This window comes from Equus caballus, chromosome 18, assembly GCF_041296265.1.
Source record: "Equus caballus isolate H_3958 breed thoroughbred chromosome 18, TB-T2T, whole genome shotgun sequence".
Classification (NCBI taxonomy): Eukaryota; Metazoa; Chordata; class Mammalia; order Perissodactyla; family Equidae; genus Equus; species Equus caballus.
Window position 1 is genome coordinate 13667616 of NC_091701.1, and position 21552 is coordinate 13689167.

General features: G+C 44.2%; 2 protein-coding genes across 12 annotated transcripts in view; one reads left to right on the forward strand and one right to left on the reverse strand.

Moving 5' to 3' along the window:
- LOC111772081 (coiled-coil domain-containing protein 93-like) overlaps positions 1 to 21552 on the forward strand; it is a 123631-nt gene that overhangs the window by 22996 nt on the left and 79083 nt on the right. For 9 of the 11 annotated variants that reach the window (XR_011428173.1, XR_011428174.1, XM_070240725.1 and 6 more), the window contains exons 4-5: positions 16420 to 16518; positions 17306 to 17362. Coding sequence is in view for 9 of the 11 variants with exons in the window: in XM_070240725.1 (XP_070096826.1) it covers positions 16420 to 16518; positions 17306 to 17362 (156 nt within the window). In the remaining 2 variants the exon portion in view is untranslated. Of the gene's footprint in view, positions 1 to 7695; positions 7921 to 16419; positions 16519 to 17305; positions 17363 to 21552 lie in introns of those variants that run through there. The other 2 variants (XM_070240733.1, XM_070240734.1) reach the window with 2 other exon arrangements.
- On the reverse strand, positions 1639 to 12535 carry LOC111772080 (ATP-dependent RNA helicase DDX18). The gene is made up of 11 exons (XM_070240741.1): positions 12474 to 12535; positions 12000 to 12100; positions 11685 to 11884; positions 11482 to 11596; positions 8927 to 9066; positions 7669 to 7830; positions 7179 to 7331; positions 6335 to 6448; positions 4888 to 4944; positions 4379 to 4556; positions 1639 to 3260 (listed from the first exon to the last, which is right to left on the reverse strand). Exons 1-11 carry the CDS (start codon positions 12533 to 12535, stop codon positions 3118 to 3120), a joined length of 1425 nt encoding a protein of 474 aa, XP_070096842.1. The 3' UTR covers positions 1639 to 3117.

The following is a 21552-nucleotide window of genomic DNA, read 5'->3' on the forward strand; positions in this document are numbered from 1 at the left end:
ACCACAGGCCTAAATCAAAATCTTGTGGGCAAATGGCGCAAGAAAATCTTTAGAAATCTTGGTGTTTCTCACATGGCACAATCAGCATTTGGGAACTCACTCCCTATGAGAGAAGCTTGTCTTCTATAGGCAGAGAAAATTCCATCACCTTTTCATCAGTTGAAGTCCACCAGAACCCAAGAAGAAAGCAGAATTTCCAGGGTTAGAAGTAGCTGGAATATTTAATCTGCAGCTATCACATGATGTGGAAAACAGTACTGCAGCTGTTCATGATCTCTTTACCTTCTCTAGACTGTAGCCAGGACCATAAGAGGAGCTTGGCCACGTGCGTGTGTCACCTGCACAATTCCTGGCAGGTAACACAGTTCTAAGCCATCACATACGGGTATCCACAGACACGACTGTTGCTTCCGCCTTCACACTCAGCAGAGCAGCCTTGAGAACTGCATTCGTCTGCTTGACAGTCATCTCAGGAAGCTGCTGCAGGACTGGAGCACTTTCCAAACCCTGGGTCCGATTTTCAAATTCCAGGGAATCCAGACTGTCAGAAATCCCATCTTTGTACCCCCAAAGGCCCAAACTGGCTAGGGACTTGCAATGTGTCCCTGCACCTGACGCTGTCGGGGAGCACACTTGGCATGTGTAGCATACATATTAATGCTGACAGCTAACAGTTAAGGCTGCCCTGTGCCAGGACGCTCCTAAGCGCTCCACATGTTAGCTCATTCAATCCTCACCACCTTAGGAAGGAGGTTTTATTCCTTTGTTTTACTCATTTAACAGGCCCAGAAATATATGAGGCACAGCTGGAATTTGAATCCAGGCATTCTGTTCGGGACCACTCATTTTTACTATCCTTTAATTTTGACATCTTGAATTCAGCTTTACTTACACTAACCTGTCTAGTTAAGACAAAAATAAATTTAGATACAATGATGACTTGTCACTTGCAGCCCAGGAGACCCGAAGGGTCCTATTTGCATGTAGTGATCTGCTTGGCTCCCAGTCCATGCTGCCAAACCTTCCTAGTTGAAGCCACATAATCCCCTGTGGCAAGCTTATGGCCTAACACATGCCACCAGAGCTGTGCTTTTGGCACAGGAACCTAAGGATCCCTTCTCCTTGTACAAATGAACCTTGCAGACGGTGCTGCCCCGACCTTGTATCTGATTCTAGTAACTGGCTCCCTCACAGCTCAATCTGGCCAGGTTGGTCATCTGGTTGTCTGAATGTCCCTAGTCCGGACCATCCTGCAGCAGAATCTCCCACAGAACTCAGCAAGTACCTGAAAGAAGCCGTTAGTCTAAGAGGAACAGTCTTTCTACCCTCTGTTTGTATACTTTTCTCAGCATCTCTGGAGACTGCCTTACATGGTGGAGGTCAACCATGGAAGACAAACAGGGTCACGGGATATGCTGAGACAGAGGGCGCCAGCCGGGCACAAGCAGGTACCCAGAACCCAAATCCAGGCTGACTAAGCAAGGTCAGCAAAGCACAGCAATCAATGAAATACAAAGCTGGTCTAACTGTTTAATGACAGGAAAACGACATGTTATGAAACAAGCTGGTTACAAATTGTGGGCAGAGGATGAATTCATTGGATAAAAAAATTAAAAATGTATACAAAACACTGGAAAGTTAAATACCAAAATATCCACAGTATTTATTTCTGTTCAGTGATTAAATATTCTTCCTTTTGCTTTAGTCTATTTTTTGAAACATGATCATTTGTGAAACAAAAAAGAAAACCAAGTTACTAGACAGAGAAACAGTAATTAAGCACGAGGAATGCGGCAGCTGAGGTCTGAAACCTAGGACAGGTCCACCTAGGTGACAGTGGTCACGCCCAGGGGCAGAATATCGTTCTTTTCTTTTCCGACTGAAATGCTATTTATCACCCTCTTTCCTCTAATTTGATGTTCTCAGCGGACTTAGGAGTCTATGAATATGAACTGGCACAACAGCAAAACAATGCTAGTACTTTGGTTTTGAATTGCTACAAAATGTTATAACCACTTTGTAGTTATAAAATACACTAGAAATAAAACAAACTGTGAAACATACTAGAAATTAAGAGCTCCTGTAACAAGAAAACCTATCTGACTAAACCATCGTCTCTTTCTGAACTCCATTCATTTCCGGTTTTCACTGTGAATCTATTTTTGTTTCATGGATCTGGAAGAAGTAATTTTTCCCAAAAAGGTAAGAGCATTGTGTGCGCTCAGCACCGTCGGCTGGCCGGGCCTTGAGTCTGCTGACAGTCGGCCCCGCCTTCTAATAACTGCAGTTAGGAGGGCTCGCCCAGTCCAAACCACTGGAGACAAATTCAAATGAGGAGCATCACCACTCTTTGTGACTACTTTTTTTTAAAGTCTCTGCGAAGTTACCGAATAAAAAACAGAACATTATGCCTATATTGGTATAAATGAGGCTCAATACATCCGATTCTGCCCCCTCTCAAATGTTAGGACTGCTAGGGGCGCTTCATTCAAACTATGACAAATAACCCACATTTCTCGATGTTAAAAAAAGTTGAGAAATGCTCATGGTTTTAAAATCTGGCGTATATAAAAACCGATGCCACCTTTAGCCCAAGGTGGCTTCCTAGGCGTCCCCCGAGCTCGCTGCCCTGTGGCGTGGCGGCATTTGCAGCAGGGTCAGGAACCACTGTTAAGGGCCGAGAAGCAGCCAAGAGCAAAGAGCAACCGAGCCAGTTTTCGGCGTTGCCACCAGCGTGCTGGGTCATCGGCCTTTACAGCAGGCTGGTGCAGCAATGCACGCCGCAAGACTTCAGACACCAGGAAGGAAAGGCACAAAAGAACTACAGTAAAACAGTGACAAATGGGGGGGGGGGGTGTGAAACTTAAAAATACCCTATCATCCTAACAAAGACCAAAAAGATCCCTTGCTTTACCGCTGGGCAATCAAGAAAAGGTGAGCTCTGTTTTGTATTCCCAAGAGAAAAGAGAGCTGTGGGAACAACAGCACTGCGTGCTTGCAACCCAAGTCCACTTCCGCCCTCGTGAGAACGGTCCAAAGCCTGGTTACAGACACTCCTTGCAGAGAGCAGGACAACACTGCATTTCAGGACACGAAGGAAGGCAGGCCAGAGCGTCCTCAGTGAGAGAACTGCCTGCTGTCCGACGATTTCCTGCTGATGTGCTTGAAGATTTTGGATTTCTCGACTTTCCTGGTTTTCTGGTAGCCGAATCCGCCGCCGCCTCCCCTCTTTTTAAGCTTGCCTTCATTGCTGTTCACGTCTAAAGGTGACCGTTAAGGAAATGAAGCAACACACAGATAATGAACTCCAATGCGACATCTAAGAGAGAACAGACCAGCACGCGCACTGCTGTCCCTCTACCACAACCTCTCCCTGAACTACGAAAACGTGCACACTCGGGCCTGGGCAGCAAATTTCCAGAAAATCAGGAGTGGCCACGTAACCGTGAACTAAAATTAGCAGGTCTGATTTTAAGCCCAGTGTAACAGTCATATTCATTCTTCTCTCCACACAATGAAACTGAAGACAGTTATTTATAAGGCCTTCAGAAGGAAATCTGCAAGTTTACAGGAACATAAGAAAAAATACCCCATGTCAAAACAAATGACTTTCACCTCTGCTCGGAGCTGATTCAGGAATGCTTAACCCAGCCAAGGAGCTGTTCCTCCTTTCACAGGAGTCAACGTGTATTCACCACAACAGACATTTCCGCGACACCTACACTGGGGATGGTGACCCAGATTTGGTCCTCCAGTCCCCTTGGGAGGTACCGCCGGGGTGTTAACCAACAGGTCTCACTTCAGCTGGTTCAGCTGCTTCTGTTGAAAATGCGGTAATAAAGCACACATTATAAACTGCAACAGAAACAATGGAAGTATTCCCTTTGCATTTTACCTTAGGCAGCACTTAAATTTTATTTTCTTTTGCTGATCTTGCACCCTCCTTGTATGAAGTCCGTCCATTACTGGCCGTGTGAGGATAAAAACTTCGGGAGGCCCCGTGTTCTCTCCAGCGTCAGGACATCCCGTTTCTCCACACCCCCCGTACAGTGAAGCCTCCTAACCACGGAACCCTGCAATTTTACCCTCCATGCCTCTCTCCGGAATCTACGACTTCCTCTGGCTCCCACTGTTTGCCAGTCAAATTCCTTGGTTTTCTTTAAGGCCGAAGTCATTCCTTCTGCAATCCCCACTCGGATAATTAATCCCTGCCTACTCTGTGCTAGTGCAGACAAGCAGACGGGGACCAGACGAACACCTGGGCCCCCAGTCTTCAGCCAGAGCACAAAATAACCCAGGAACTAAGCCCCAATGCTTCTCCATCAAGCTCTTGTCCCCTAGGTCCCGGATCAATTCATAACAACAAAGAAAAGGATACTCAGATCAACAAAAGGAGGCACCTTGAAACCAAATGACAGAGCAACCTGAGGCAAATTTAAGTTATTCACATTAAAGATCTGTTTCAGAGAGTGGGAATCGTATGCTCGAATGTACGACTTGTATGCTTCCTGGGCTGACTTATGGAGGAAGTAGTTCTTTTCAATCAATTTTTCAAGCTGAAATGGAAAGACACATTGGTTTTAATAAAATAGGAAAGCAGATCGCATACATATTAGAACAAAACCATCCTGTAAAAAACACTTGCTCTAAGCTTTGTAATATATGCAATCAAGCTGCAGTAAGAATAATGACAAAGTTCTTGGAAGTTATGGAAGAGAACAAAGTAGAGAGTACAGGAATGCAGTAACCAGCACAGCAAGAAACCTAAAAGATCACACAGTCCAAATTTCTCATTTTATGAAAAAGGAGATGTGGAGGACAATGGCCACTGCTGAGACACTACACGGTCAGTGCTGGGACGAAGCCGAGGCTGGGCGAAGAGCATACCTGAGACTGAATGTCAGAAATTTTGGACCAGGAAAACTCAAACTCACTTAATGGAACCTAGAAAATAAAAGCAGGAAGATTAGTAAACCAGGGGGGATCGACGTGCAGAAGCCTTTTCCTCTCAATAAGGATCTCTACGGATGCGACATGGTTAAGTAGGCTGCAGCTTCCAGTTAGAAGGACCACTAGTCCTTCCTTCCATGTCAAGAGAGCTGCCCTAACACCACACTGCCCTGTGACTTGACTGGGGTTTGTGGCCAAAAACTCCTACAGGAAGGAAAGCAGTTTTCACTTCTTAGATAACTGGAAAGTGCCAGACCTGTGCTGCGTGCTGGGGGTTGGTGGGATGCAGCCCACGTCCTGGGCCCACCCTCAGAAAGCTTGCAGTCTTGCTGGGGACACAGGTAAGTGATAAGATGACAACTCGATGAGCCCTTGTGCTGTGGGAACACGAGGGAGGGCAGGAGATCAGTGCTGGCTTCCCAGAAGAGGTAACAGCTAGCTGAAACCAGAGCAATCCAGAGAACCAGGAAAAGGGCATTCTAGAGAAAACGTGCAAAGGCTGTAGGGCAACTTTGGGGAAATGTACCTAGCTGCACAGTGGAGGAAAATCTCCTTGGCAACACTGTGCCAGGGGAGCCAAAGAGGAGGCACATGTCAGAAAAAAGAAGGCCTGACAAGTGTTTATAAGATCTAGCAAAAAAGAGGCCACTGGACTCTAATGAACTCAGACTTGGTGGACAGGAGGAGGTCAAAGTCAGATGAGGGGGGCTGGAGATCAGGGGGAGGGGAAAGTAAATGGAGAAGATACAAAGCACTTCTCAAAAGTCAGACTGAAGAAAGGCAAGGGGCAGTAGCCACCCTGGAGGTGGTGGTAGGAGAATGGGTTTAGCCTTGAAGCTCTTTTTTTAGTGAGACTTGAGATGGTAAAGAGCTAACTGCCAGGGAGAGAGTGAAGGTAAAACACAGAGCTGACGAACAAGGGCCAGAAGGAAGAGGAAGAGGTAGAGTGAAGGGCGACCCCACAGCTTGCGGTGAGGTGAGAGGGAAAGACACCAGGATGGAGAGACGTGGAGAAGATGGAGGAAGGGGAGCAGGAGCTGGAGATGATCAGGTGTGAGGGAGCTTAGAAGGAGAGGAGGTCTCAAACAGGGCTGCATGGCTGGGAGAGGGGAGGCTGGGGACACGAGACGCACCGCTGAGCAATGCAGAGCTCCAGGGCTGAGCTGTGCGGGGAGTTCTTCCTGCTCTCATTTCCTCGGCTGGACCCACGGAAAACCTCATCTGCTTAACTATGCACTTTACCCATTGTTCTCCTAGCACTGCAGTGACTCATGACTCCTTGGACACATCTAGAAATGCTGCTTATGGCTGTCTGCACTAGCAAATGAGGCCCAACAAGAGCAATCTGCTCCCAACTGAAGACTTTCCAAGCAAAGACCTTTACCTTGGATTGCTTTAAGTAACGAAGGAAACCCAACTCTTCGGGGCGCAAAATGAGCAAGGCGTGCCCTCTTCCGTTTAGGCCTCTGGCTGTTCTGCCCACACGATGAATATATTCCTTTGGTGAAGAGAGATAACCTGAGTTACACATGGACCTCCACAGAACCAGTGGCGGGCTGCATTCCCGGGACTTGCACGGTAGTGGACAGTGTGTGTCAGCACATCTGGATGAGACAGTGCTGGGCCTCCAGGGCTGTGCCACACAGACCATCATCACGTACCACAAAGCTGGCCCACCATTCCTTCCGCTTGCACCATCCCCAAAAGGTAACAGGGCAATGACCGAGGCTGAAGGAAAGCTGGACACGATACTCACATTAACTCTATGATCTGATAAAATGACTACTAAGTGTGCTTCATCTTTAAAACGGCTTTGTGAAACGTGTTTAAATGCTGGCTGATAATTTACATAATCTATTGTTTGTTTAAAATACTTAATGTAACTTATTTTACCACATATGCTACAGAATCTTACCTATCTCTGTAAGCAAACTGTATTTCCTTCTGACACCTACTGCTCCTAACACATCATTCCAAGCCTGTAACGTTCCTAACTGAAGTCCCACTGATGCCTCTCACATCTCTGTGCACACCCGTTTTGAGTCCTGCAGACGTCCTAAATATTATCAGCAGCAGAGAAACGTGGCAATGGCTGCACAATAAAACATGACCGAATGACCAAGGGAGACACCTCTGAGTGTGAAATGTGCCATTCCTCAGGGAGCGTGGAGAGTAAGCACAGTCCTTAGTGAGAGCCACTCTGGAGAAACCCCAAGGATGCCAGTTACCTTGGGGTCATCTGGAGGGTCATACTGCACAATCCAGTCGACTTCAGGAATATCCAGCCCTCTAGCTGCCACGTCTGTGCACAACAATATGCCTGAATCTGCATTGCAGAACTGGAAGAACGTGGTGGTCCGCTTGTTTTGCTTCTGCTTTCCCTAGAATCCAATCACAACATCCATCAGAGCTGGAGACTGGAGGCTGTGTCTGGGAGGCCAGATGTAGACGCCCAGACTGTGGCGTTGTTAACCTGCTTTCTTTCAAGTGCACTCTCTGGCCTACGTCCTATTTCCCCAAGTGGACGGCGTCTCTTACTCCTGCGTGGTCCTCACCCCTCCACACCGAGCAAAGCTCCCTCCACATAGGATCAATCACCCAATGCTGAGCAAACTACTTGGAACTATGTTTAGAGGAGAGAGCAATAGCTTAAACCCCACCACCTATATAACTTGATAAGCATAGCCTATTTTCAATAAACTCATCGTGATCACTTACATGAATGGCCAAGACAGGCAAATCGATGTAGTTCAGCAATTCGTAGTGGTATTTCACAGACTTACAGGAAGAAAAGAAGACCATTAGTTTCTTCTTCCGGTTCTTCTTAAGGAATGTAAAGAGCAGGAGGAACCTCTTCTCAGAGGGACAAACAACGTACCCCTAGAAGTGGTTCAAACGAGGAGATACGAAATAAGCAAATGGACATTTGCAGCTTCATGAACCAACATAATTTTATGGAGAGCACAGAAGGTAAGTATTGTACACACACTGTTATGCCTTACCTACAACAAAACCACTGCCTTCATTCTAACAAGCATTCCTAACATAGGACTAGTTTTAGCTCTTTCAATTCCTTTTACTGGCTGTGAACACTGGATACTAAATACGTTTCACATTTCTGAGATTCCTGGTTATCAACAGTTCTTCCAACCATAATATATTAACACCTCTATTAATTAGAATTCTCAAGGCATATCAATGATTCATTTTTTTTAAAAGGTTTTTAACAGCCAAATATCAAATAACCACAGTTTAAGTGCACCGTCCCAAACAAGGTAACAAGGCTGGGTGAATATATTTTTAAAAATTAGACAACAAATGAAAGGTTTTTAAGCTAAACTGTTACAGGAAAATATTTTATTCAACAAAAGATTCAATCTTAAAGTTCTATTTTTTTTTTTTTTGTGAGGAAGATTCACCCTGAGCTAACACCTGTGCCAATCTTCTACTATTTTGTATGTGGAATGCTTCCACAGCCCGACTGACCAGCAGTGTAGGTCCCCGCCTGGGATCTGAACCCGTGAACCCGGGCCGCTGAACTGGAGCACACAGAACGTTAACCACTCGGCCACAGGGCCAGCCCCTTTAAAGTTCTATTTTTAATCAACCTAGTTAGATCCTTGTCATCTCATTTCCAATCTTCTAAAGCTACGTGGGTGAAACCAGTCTCTCCATCTTCTAACTCACTTTGTGTCTTCAAGCAAGAGATTAATAAACAAATTTTTTTTACTGCATCTACAATTGGTAGTGATTAATAACCTCCCATGTGGCAAGCCATATTGAGAGAGAGAGTAAAGAGAGCCGACCAAATTATTCAGAGTTCAAGATACTTTACATCAAAGAGCCACAGACCCAATACCAAGTTTACTATATTCGAATTAAAAGTTCATTAATTCATCTGCTTTTTGGATGATCCTCCAGTTACAAAGAAACACCAAGGAAGATCCTTAAAATTTAAGATATTGACACAAATTACCTGCTCAAGACCATCTACTGTTGCATTAGCTTTATCATCATCAACACCAACATACAATGGCTCCTTTTTCAGAGAAATCCTCACCAGGTCTTCAACTTTTCGAGTTTGTGTGGCAGAAAAGAGCATGGTCTGTCTGCGTGCTGAAACAGATGCAAATAAAGGTAACACAAATCTTTCAGGGAATCTTCAGAATTGCTTCACACCTACAAATGCTCCAAGTAGAACTTTGAATAACTGGGACATGACAGCACTATCGACATTAAGAGGAGAACATCATGAACATCTCTGTCTACAACCTTGACAACGGAGGACAATTTCCCTGACAGACAAACTGCTAAAGCCCACTCAAGAGAAAGAGAAAACGCAGACAGCCTCTATCTATTAAAGAAATTGCACCCAAAACCTTCACGTAAAGAAAACTCCAGCCCCAACGGCCTCCTCTGGTGAAGTCTATCGAACATTTAAGGAAGAAATATTACCAATTCTTCAGAAACTCTGCAGGACACTGAAGAGAGTCTACTTCCTGACTCATGCTTTGAAGCCAGTCACTACCATGATCCCCAAACCCAACAACAGTTCATAAGCATAGATGCAAAATTTCAGCACAGTGACTCAATATATAAAGAAGGATAATGCATCATAACCAAGTGGGGTTTTTCCAGGAATGCAGGGTTGGTTCAAGATTTGAAAGTTAACCAATATAATTTACCATATTAACAAACTAAAGAAATAACATCTGACAGTTTCAAAGGACACGGAAAAAGCATTTGACAAAATGTAACATTTATTTCTGATTAAAAAATCTCAGCAAACTAGGAACAGAAGGGATCATGCTCAATATGATAAAGTGCAGCTACAAAAAATCTATGGCAAACATCCTACTTAATGGTGAAAGATTGAACGCTTTCCCCTTAAGATCAGGAAAAAGACAAAGATGTCTTCTCTCACCATTTCTATTCAGTATTGTACTGGAGATGCTGGCCAGTGCAGTCAGGCAAGAAAAGAATTAAGTGAAGAATTTTATTTTTTTACATGTAGGTGGTATGTTTGCCTAGGTAGAAAATCCAAAGGCTAGCTTCATCTGGAAGGTCATACTGAACAATCCCATTGAGTATAGTAATAATTATCTTGCCAGATAAAGGGTCAAAATTAAAAAATTAACTGTATTTGTATATACAAGCAATGAACAATTTAAAATTTTAATAAAATACTTAGGGATAAATCTGACAAAAGATGTGAAAAAACCTGTACACTGAAAACTCTAAAACACTGCTGAGAGAAATTAAGGTGCTAATAAATGGAGGTATACCTCATTCGTGGGTTTGAATGACTCAGTATTGCCTTCCACCAATGATCTATATTCAACACAATCCCAACCATGATGCCAGATTTTTTAGGGGGTAGAAATGGATAAACTGACTCTAAAATTTATACAGAAATGCAAAGAACAAGAATAGCCAAAACAATCTGAAAAAGAACAAAGGTGGGGGTTAACACCTCCTAATTTCAAGACTTAATAGAAGGAAATGGAACTCTCATACACTGCCGATGAGAAAGCAAAATGGTACAAACTAAACATACACGAAACACTCCACTCCTAGGTAGTTACCCAAGAAAAAAGGAAATATATGCCCATAATAAGAGTTGTAGATGAATGTTCACAGCAACCTTATTTGTAATAACCAAAACCCGTAAATAGCACAATCATCCAACAACAGGTGAATGGATAAACAAGTTGCGGTACATTTACACAATGGAATGCAACTGAGGAATAAAGAACTACTGATACATATTAACAGCATGGATGACTTGCAAAAGAATTTGCTGAGCAGACAAATTTATACTGTATGATTCCATGCATGCAAATCTCTAGAAAACACACACTGATCTACGGTGACAGAAGGCAGATCAACGTCACCTGGGAGGCAGACGTGTGTGAGCAGTCGTTGGAAGCAGGTGAGGGCTGTTCTTACTGAAGGTGAAAGGGAGGGATCACAAATGTGCACAAAGAAGCTTGAGGGTTATGGAGATGCTCACTGTTTGATTGTGGTGACGGCTTCACAGGCATAAACGTATCAAAACTTAAATTGTTTACTTAAAATATGTGCAGATTATGTCAATTATACCTCAACAAAGCATTAAAAACAAACTCTCTAATGAAGGAGATTATGGCCTTATTATAGATATGAGCAGCTTACAATGTTGCAAGTACTATACCCAAGATATGTACAACTCAAATACAACACAGAAGGCCACAAGTCTACTGCCACCTGGGAGACGCTAGAATGAGGTAAGGAAAGGAAGATGGGGCTGCGGATGTGGACTGGAATGACATGTAAGGACTGTTTAACTTGCATTATAACCTCTAAAATGGCAAAACCACTGTAACAAGTTACTAGTAAGCTTGATGCTTGCATTGCAGACGATCTCTAAGGTTGATTGGCACAAGTTCACTTGGCTATGTTAGAATTCTGGTATTAACAGTTTTCATATAGGAACAACCCTCACCTACTTCCAACTACTTTGCAAACCACATGCAGATGCCACCTACTTACTTGGCAGAAGTTTAATAATTTGCTTTAATTCCTCTTCAAACCCAACATCCAAGATACGGTCAGCCTCATCAATAACCAGACACTGAAGGTTTTCATACATAAACCCTGAAGTATTCTAACAAGACAAAGAAAAACTGTTAGCTGTCAGGTTGAGGTTTCACACAAGACAGTAAGACAGGGACTACACAACAGTGTTCTCTTACCTGCACGTGGTCCAGGAGACGGCCTGGTGTGGCCACAATAATGTTGATCCCATTAGCTAGTTTCTGCGCTTCAGCAGATCTGTTACTGCCCCCCATTGTTAACCCATACGTATGGATATGGTGCGTCATTAGCTCCTTAAGAACACCAAAAGTCTGCATGGCCAGCTCCCTCATAGGTGAGAGAATAAGGACTCCTGTTCCTACAAAGGCAACAATGACATGCGGTGAAAGTCAGCCTGCAGTTATCACCAAGAGCGTGTACCCGCTACAATAACTCTAGTGAGGTACGGCAAAGACAGTGGATCACAGACTTACCATTTCTGGGCATGAACTTTAACTTAACAATGAGTTCAACCGCAGGGATGAGAAATGCCAGGGTTTTGCCACTGCCTGTTTTTGCAGCTGCTAGAAGATCCCTAAGGATTAAGACAGGAAAGGTCAGAGACAGTTAGTCTACTCATTCAACAAGTCATGTACTGAATACCTACCATGTCACTACCGCATATCGTTTGGGCATCAACGCCAGAACATGAGCAACAAAAGACAAAGTCCCCACCTTCTCCATCACTGAAAGCAATCACCTGCGTCAAATACCCAACTCAGAAATAAGAGACATGCTCTACAACAGAAGGGAACGCTTTTCTTCAAACATCAGCAAATAACTCTTTAAAGCAGGTTGGATATGTAAGCCAACACACAGTGCAAAATCAACCGAACATACTGGTATTTCCTTTCTGAACTACTGGCACTGAAAACAGATTAAAGCCCAAACATCAATGTGGATCATACCTGCCTTCCAGAAGCGGTCTGATGGTTTTATGCTGAATCCCGGTCATGTTTGTAAAGCCCATTTCTTTTATTGCCTTTAGAGTGTTCTCATTGACAAGACTAGTCAGAGAAGCAAATGAAGTATCCTCGAAGGCTCCTAAACAGAAGACAGTTTATCATTAGCGAGTTCCCCCCCCTTTTTAACAGTTAATACTGCTATAATTGCCTAAGTTAGTTTTGCTGGCTAAAGGCACCACTGGGTTGGAGTCAAGCTTAGAAGAGTTCCTCCAGTCAGAAAAGCCAAATCCCCAACCATTTCTATATATAAAGACGACGACCCTGCAGTACTGGAGTTTCTCCACCGCTGACGCCGGTGTACCTTATAGCCCAGAGCCTAAACTGTGACAGAATAAGAAGGGGCGCAGAGGACGTACAATGAAGGAACTTGTATGAAATGAAAATGGCAAGGCTGGTCGGGTTGGGAGAGAGTTCAGAGAAAAACGAAATGTTTAAGAAATCTGAAATAAAAAGTGAAAACATTTAGTATAATAACAACTGAATTTGAAGTCAATTGAAAGAGTTAATTTAACTCTAAAGAGACAACTGAGAAGAGTCAGGTACAGACACAGACTGTTAGAGTGAACCCACACAGCAAGCGTGCTGTGGACCTGCAGCAGGTGAAGGCATCAGAATGACCCGTGAGCTCCCCAGCCCACACACGCCCTGGCTATAACCCAGGTCTTTCCAACCTGGGCACTATGGACATCGTGGGCTGGATAATTCTCTGTTGTGAGAGGCTGTCCTATGCATTATGGGATGTTCTGCAGCATCCCTGACCTCTACCCACTAAATGCCAGTAGCCTGCCCCCAGTTCTGACAACCAAAAGATGCCGCCAATCCTCACAGGCCACCTGGGACAGAGGTGGGATTTATGGGATGCAGGACCTTCGATGTTAAAACTGGTCAAGTCCTGGGTAAACTGGGATGAACTGGTCACCCTACCTGGGAGGCAAAACTGCCCTGGCTGAGAACCACTGCCAGAGCCTTTACCATTCTGATTGAGCACGTCTGGTGCTGGGCCTCAACATTTTAACAAACAAAAATCTCAAACCAAACCACTCAAGTAACTCCTGGACATCTCTGGTTAGGAGCAACTCATGCTAGCCTAAACTCTTGACTTTACAGACAAAGAGCCAAAGGCCAAAAGAGGTCAACCCGGCACAGGCCCTCAGTAATGTTAATCTCATCCTTCTTCCTTATCAGTAAGTGAGCCAGTACTAAACTTCTGGGCTCCAGACTCCTGCGCCAATGATTCTCCTACTACGGTATGGGATGAGCTCTGGAAAACGACAAACCGAAGGAACAAAGGATCCCAGAAGTTGTTTGTGTACACAGCAAAACATTTCAAGACTTTAACTCAGAATTTGATTTGTATCTTTGTTAGACTTTTTGTCTGGTGCAGACGGACGGTACCTGATCCTTTTTGTGAAACTAGGAAGTAGGGCCCCTGTGTTATTACTAAAACCTCCAACACTGTCATTCTGTGAAGTTGTTGCCTTTTCCCCCAAAGCCTGGATCTCTAGTGATTAGACCTTCCTCAGCCCCATGCTAGAACTTTGAGGGCAAAGAATCTAGTCTAGATATGAGAAGAGAGCGAAAAGGAAGTGATCTTCTGCATTTGGTTTGGGCATTTTGAGTGTCTGTGAATGTTCCGTGTTGTGAGTTGAATGCTGGGGGGCTTCCTGTCTGGATGTGAGAGCCTAGGCTGCCGGTTACCAGATTTCTTAATGTCATGGACCAGTAAAATTTTAAAGCAAAAATGGAGGTTGACCTACGGGTGCCATCTGTATTTTGCCAGGCAAGGGCCTTTTTAAAAGTAACTGCTCTTAGTTTCTCTATCATTTCCTGAAAAGCCATTTAACTCCCAATCTTAAAATAAAGGACAGTCCTTCAAATTGAATACCTTTAGCATCCTGAAAAGCTTACCACATGCCTCTAGTTTTTTCCTGTTTTGCTGGAGACCAGTGCAAGGATAGTCACGGACCAGCAGTTGGGAACCATTGAACTCGTTGTCTTGTGCCGGGCTCGAGACTCATCACCAATGTTCACACCGTTTACAAAGCTATAGTAACACACTCCGAATGCCAGCCGGGAGAAAAACGGGTCTAACTTCCAGCCATTGGTGTTCTAGGTCACATCTTTTTCTCCCATGTGGGATGTGATCCTGTGAGGGTAGCTATTTTCTTGAATGCCAGGGAGCTGTGGCAGAGCGTGGCTGTCCAAGAGGTTCCCTCCACAGCCCTTCATGCTGGGAACTCCAAAACAGTATTGGACTGTCTGTGGGAATCCTATGACTCAACATGCTTTGCCTTCCTTATGTGATAACACTCTCCAGCATCCCACCAAGTGATAATTCTGGGTAGATCTGATTAATGGAAAAGGAAACAAGTATGAAAGACCAGAAACTGGATCTGTGGATCCAAAGCAAAGCAGAGACAAATTGACTTGAGCAAGTGTCAGCCTCCTTAGTTGTCTGGGGCTGTGGTGTTGGGGTCGGGGTGTGAGTTAGGAGCTACCATAGTTATGAGTGTGGTCTCATCCTCTGCCCCTGCTTCTGGCTTTGTCCGTGCCTGAGGTGGTTGTTTGGAGATGGGGTGGAGTGGAATGATGGAAATAAATGAAAGATGCTAACAACAAAAGAATGTTCCTTATATAGATATTTGCAGCCGCCCCTCTCCTGGGCAGCTAATTCCTAAACGGGTCCTTTCCTTGAGCTGGCTGCCCTCCGTGATCAAGCATTTCTTCCTGTCCTTGTGGGAGCACCATGCAGCATGCCACGTGTCTACTTTCCTAGGCAGCTAAACCTTGCCACGTGTGGCTGTGCTCTTGGGGAAACACAACTACTGTCCAAAAACTGCTTTTGAGATGTAGTGGCTCTCTCTGGAGAGAGAATGGCAAGCCTGACAGATGGCACCCCTCCATGATGTTCTTCAGTAGTAAAGGAATTGAATGAAGAGCCAGGGGAGGACAACAAAGGCTCTTATTTGACTTTGCGTTCTTACCCTCAGAGCACTGGAATCTTCCACAGGTTATGGGGTGTGTGTGTGTGTATGTGTGTGTTTTAATTAACTGGAGTTTTAGGTAGGGAGAAACACCTCCTTTTGCACATCAGCCCAAAAGAGCTGGGAAACATTTAATTAAGCCCATATGTCCAGCCTTCTGGTGTGGAAGAGCCTGTGAGTTGTGACACCCAGCTTTGTGGTTTGCTAGCTGTGGATCAATGGGCAAGTTACGTACTCTCTCTGAGCTTCAGGTTCTGTCATCGCAGCCAGTACCAGCCACCTTGTAGCATTGTGCAGATTGAGAGAGAGAATGTTGTGAGTGCCAAGCTAACCCGAAGCCCAAGGCTATGTACTCAGTACACCCTGTTCTCACATCTGAATAGTTTGGGGATGTTTTTTCATCTGTCAGTTGAGGGTTATACTAGGGGTTCTCTCTGGTTCTTCCCCTTTCTCTGGTCTGTAGTGCAAGAAGCAGGAAAAAGAATGACGTTGAGATCGATCGCTATAACCAGGAGGTTGTGGGGATAGCTGCATTTGTGTTATGTTTCGGGTATTTACAAAGCACTCTAGTACATGTGGTTCCATTTGCTCCCACAGTAGCTCTGTGAGGTGAAAGGAACTGACGTTCTCAGTTTCACTTTACATGGAGAGGGAAACTGAGGCCTGAGGCTCTGAAGTGAGGCTCCTCCTGCACAGCTGCTCAGCTCTAGGTCCCACTGGATCTTAGCATCTCAGACACTAAGCCGGTTGCTTTTCCTATAGGACAGTGTGTGTTGATAGCTTGTCGTCACTTGGTCAGTTCAAGGACAGTGATTTGGGTTCACGAGTGGAGCCATCTCTGAGTTGGCCTTCACCGCAGTGGTGTTTCACCCCATCGGCTCACGTTTCCTAACTTTCTTCTGCAGTGGCTGGTGAAGCGAGCTATAGAAACAAAAGAAGAGATGGGTGACTACATCCGCTCCTACTCTGTGTCCCAGTTCCAGAAGACCTGCAGTCTCCCTGAGGTCAGTGTTCTCATTTTCTTTTCTTGTCCAGCTGGGAGCATGGGTGCACACTTAGAAGGAGCAGAGTGAGTGCAGGCTGCCCTGCGCTCCCACCCCCGTGTGGCATCTCTGCCTCTGCCTGGGCAGCACTGAGACTGGACCTCCTGGGTCGCTAGAACTGCCTCTTTAAATGGGCACTGAGTGGAAACCCCTATGGTTTTGTCCTTTTCTGTCAGTTTTGGTACTTGATCCAGAACTTTTATTAAATTATAAGAACATGAGTATATTTCTCTATAGTCATATAAAGCTTTTCAAGAGACCACTTGCCTAGAACATTCTTAGAGTAACAGTTGAAAGGTAATCACAACAACAACAATAGCTCATCACTATGAAATGCTTACTACATTCTAGCCCCAGCACATCACCTGCCTTCTACTCTTTAATCCTCATGGCTGCCCCCTGACATAGGTGTTTCTGTCCCTGTTTTACAGATGGAGAGACTGAGGCTCAGAGGCTAGGTAACTTGCCTGAGGCTTCCGAGCTCGTAAGGATTTGAAATGAGAATACTTGTCGTCACCACTGCACTCAGTGGTCCCCGTTTTTCTTTCTGACTATAGAGCTCTGTTTTGGAGCCAGCTGCAGAGGCGGTAGCTTTTTCCCGTGCAGAATGTATTCCAGTTTGTTAGAAAACTGAGACTGGTTCAGGTGAGGTAGTGACGGGAAGTCGGTTTATAGGGCCGACGTCTGAGCAGTCCAGTGCGTTTCAGTCTTCGCCCAAGATTTGTTTATTCCTTGTTTTGTCTTACAGGATGATGACTTCCTCAAGAGAAAAGAAAAGGCCATCAAGACTGTTGTTGACCTCTCAGTAAGTTCCCCTGTCCGAGTCCCTGTGTAAGAGAAGAACGTAGGTTCACAGCCTCCAGATAGCCCTTTGGTTTAGTCACAAACGCCCTGCTCCCTGAGGCTTCGTCTGCTGGGGCTGCCCAGGAGCTGGCGTCAGGTTGGGGTGTGAGGGTAACCCTGCCTTATGTGCCCACTGTCTGGACCCGGCGTTCACGGGGAGAACTTGCCATGACCACTGCACAGTGTTTTTCTTAATTTCGGTTTCAAGGGAGAAATATTCCAAACTCGTAGCCCTTCCTTGTTTGTCCCAGTGCAGGTATAAACTTTGAGTAGCTCCAAAGAGGAAATGCCGACCTCCAGAGGGTAGATTGAGTTTGCTGCCCCCATGGTGGCTTTGGAGAAAGAATATTTTCTGTGGAATAGTCTGGGATGGCCTCTGTCACCATGCGCAGCCTGTTGTAACCTCTGGGAATCTGTATGCGTGTGCCCACTTCTTTAGCACAAGGGGTGGAGGAGCTTCGGGCCGTGTCAGAACACTCTGGGCCAGATCCCAGCGGAACCCGGTCAGCCCGCCCCCACTCACCCCCCAGCCTTCCTACCTGAACTGATGGGAGTGGAGCCTCAGTGCCAAGGTGCAAATTCTCTTTCTTCCGAAAATAATACATCATGCTGTTTTGCCTGTTTTTCACTTTAAGAATAAGTGTGTGGTCTCCCAAAGTGATTATTCTGAAAAGGGTAACAGTCGTTTGATGATAAAAGACATAAAGTGCTTGTTTAAAACAAAAAAAGTCTTTGTCGCTTTATAGTAGTCATACGTATTTTTTCCCCTGTTCCATTTTGGAAATAGTAAGAGTGGAAAACCTTTAAGATAGTTAGGCTCTGAAGCCAGATACAATTGTAAGTTTGGTGGCAGTATTAAGTAACAAAAAGAAGAGGACATGCTATGACAGCAGAGTAATTTTTTTTCCTGGTTATGAAATAGGTGTTCAGTTTAGAATATCCTTAAAGTTTTTCTTTAAAAAAAGGTTGACAGATACAAGGGAAGAAACTCAACCTTAATTTCAGAAGACTGAAGCAGCCACTTCTGATGGTTGGACATGTTTCTTTCATATTTTTAATGTGCATTTTTATAGAATTATGCTTTAAATATAATTTTGTAGTTTTTTTCACTTAGCAATATGGAGTTTTTTGTTTTTGTTTTTTTCTTTTGAGGAAGCTTAGCCCTGAGCTAACCTCTGCTGTCAATCCTCCTCTTTTTGCTGAGGAGGACTGGCCCTGAGCTAACATCCGTGCCCATCTTCCTCTCCTTTATATGTGGGACACCTGCCACAGCATGGCTTGCCAAGAGGTTCCATGTCCTCAACCGGGATCCGAACCAGCAAACCCCAGGCCACTGAAGTGGAACATGCAAACTTAACTGCTGTGCCACCGGGCCGGCCCCCCAGTATAGAGTCTTTTGTATGCTATTAAAGGCTCCTCCTAACAGCATTTGTCATTACAAATAATAACCACTTGGTTGGATATGCTGTTGCTTTCTCTTCTTTTAAATGATGCTTCATTTCTGGAAAGATACGAGAATCAGATGACAGCATTAGCTCTGATACAGGGAATTGGGAGCTGGGGCGGGAGAGGAAGGGAAATTCTCTTTTCCCTATAAACCTCGTAGTATTTGAATTTTATACCAAGTCTGTGTATCACCTATTCAAAAACAGAAAATAAAAGTAAACTTTTTAAATGAATGCTTAATTGAATATCTTCCTGTGTAAATCTCACTCTGAGCCGTGCGTGGTGAGTGGGAAAACATTACGGTTTTCAGCCTTATCAGCGAGAATAGAAGGCCAGCATAGCTGTCGGTCATCCTATCAGTGGAACTGGGACTGGCCTCTCTGTACCCATCAGACATTTCAGGCCTCTAGAGACACATTATTTCTTCTTCTCATTTATAGTGGAGTTTTTAAAGAAAATCTTCTTCTTGGTAATGTAACTGTATAGAATTTAAGGAGACAAAGACAAAAATCTGGTGTCCAGACATTGTTCTAAGCATTTATATATAACTCATCTAGCCTCACAGCAACCCTAGGACAAAGGAGTATTTTTTTTTTTTTCTTTACAGATGAGGAGACTAAAGCACAGATAGCTTATGTATGTTGTGCAAGGTCACATTGGTGATGGTGGAGACTGCACGCAAACTCTTGTAACCACTATGCTGTGAGCTTCTAGAGAAAATGGTGTTTGCAGCTAATGAGAAAATAATATCAAGAAAAACAAAAGTGGAAAAATATTTGCAAGTGTCTTTGATAATAGTTCAAATTGCATAGTTTTTTTCTCTTTTTACGTGTGAACTTACTCCTCAATTGTCTGTCAGTACATTTGTAGCAGGAATGATAAAGAATTTTTATGGAAGGCCAGACCTGGCCTTTGGGCTTTGTTTTCTTCTTTCCCTATCTACTGAAAATACTTCTCACTTCCGGATTGTGTCTTCTTAGGTTTCTTAACTGATCTGCATTGCTGTTAACCTCCATCCCTCCTGCCCCTCCCTTTTGCGAGTGCTTCCTTGCAGCCTGGAAATAAGAGTCCCAGAAGCTTGCACGAGACTCCAGGGCTGCACTGCGTGTCCCTGGCTTATTCTTGTGAATCAGTGTAAGAAGTGGAGCAGCTTGCTGTTTGTTGTTTGTTGTCACTGTCCCCAAGGAAAATCCTTCCCTTGGTAAAGGTAATGAAATCCTTCCTAGATGACCAGGGGTTGTGGCTCTTCACCAGTCTCAGGCCCTGAAGGGAGTTTTCTTCTCCTTCTAGCCTTTTCCCAGTACAGCCCTTCAGATGCCTCATCAGTGTTTGTAACTTGCTCCTTATTGACAAATCTGGAATCTCAAATTTAAATTATGAATGGTAAATTGAGGATTAAAATATGGCCAAACATCTAGGTGCCTGGTTTCTAGACCCAGCCTCTAATAAAATATGTATTTAGTGGCCGGCCTGGTGGCGCAGCAGTTAAGTTTGCACGTTGTGCTTTGGCGGCCTAGGGTTCGCTGGTTTGGATCCTGTGTGCGGACATAGCACCACTTGGCAAGCCATGCTGTGATAGGCGTCCCACATAGAAAGTAGAGGAAGATAGGCACAGGTGTTAGCTCAGGGCCAGTGTTCCCCAGCAAAAAGAGGAGGATTGGCAGCAGTTAGCTGAGGACTAATCTTCCTCAAAAAAAAAAAATGTCTCTAGCTGCTATTTATTGACTGACTGCCTCCTAGGTGCATGGCACCTAATTAGGCATTTTATACATGTTATTTCATTGACTCCTCACCAACACTCAGGGAGTTATATGTTATTATTTTCATTTTAGAAATCAGTAAGTTGAAGCTCAGAAAGGTTAGTAAAATGCCTACATAGTTGCAGAGCTAGGAAGAGGCAGCCAGAGTTTGATTTTATATCTGACTCCTCAAATACAACAGATGTTGGTGCTTTTTCCAGTTTTCTCCCTCTTCACCTGGTCTCTGATTTCTCACGTATTGCTGGCCCCAATTTTGTAGTAATGTTCTTGACATTTCCACACTCTGGGCAATTATTCCTCTGGGTCCCAGAGACTCAGACGCATCCAGAGTGGTTGGGTGCTCTCCCACCACCGCTTCGGTTCCTTGTGGGGCCAACTCCTGTGACTTTTCCTATTTGAAGACCCCTTGTCCAGCTGGACAATAGATGCTAAGTGGAGATTGTTGTGTTGTCTTCTTTTTTCATCTATTAGCGTGATACTGTTGTGCCTCAACCAGTAGGCTTTTACTTACTCTTGTTTAGATATGATCTCTTTAAAAAAATCAATATTAAACATTTTAATGTTTTTCAAAATATTTAACTTATTCTTATCTTTAGCCATCCTTATAGGACTATTCCAGTCTTTGCATTCATCCTTGGTTATGTAGCCCAGGCTTTTTTTTTTGGTACATGACTTTTTGTTTTAAAAAAGCTTGTTTTTCTTTTGTACTGGGACTCTAGTAATAATGATAAAAAACTAGAAATTGGAGGAAAAGTACAAAGACTGAATCACCCATGATACCACCAGCCAGGAATAATCACTTCTATTCCAAGCATGAAATACAGAGTTACAGCTATCAATATAGAGAATTAGGGAGTGGAAAAAATGGTATTATACTGTATATTCTGTTTTGTTGTTTGCTCATTTTGCTTAACAATGTAATTGAAGATATCTTTCCATGCCAGTA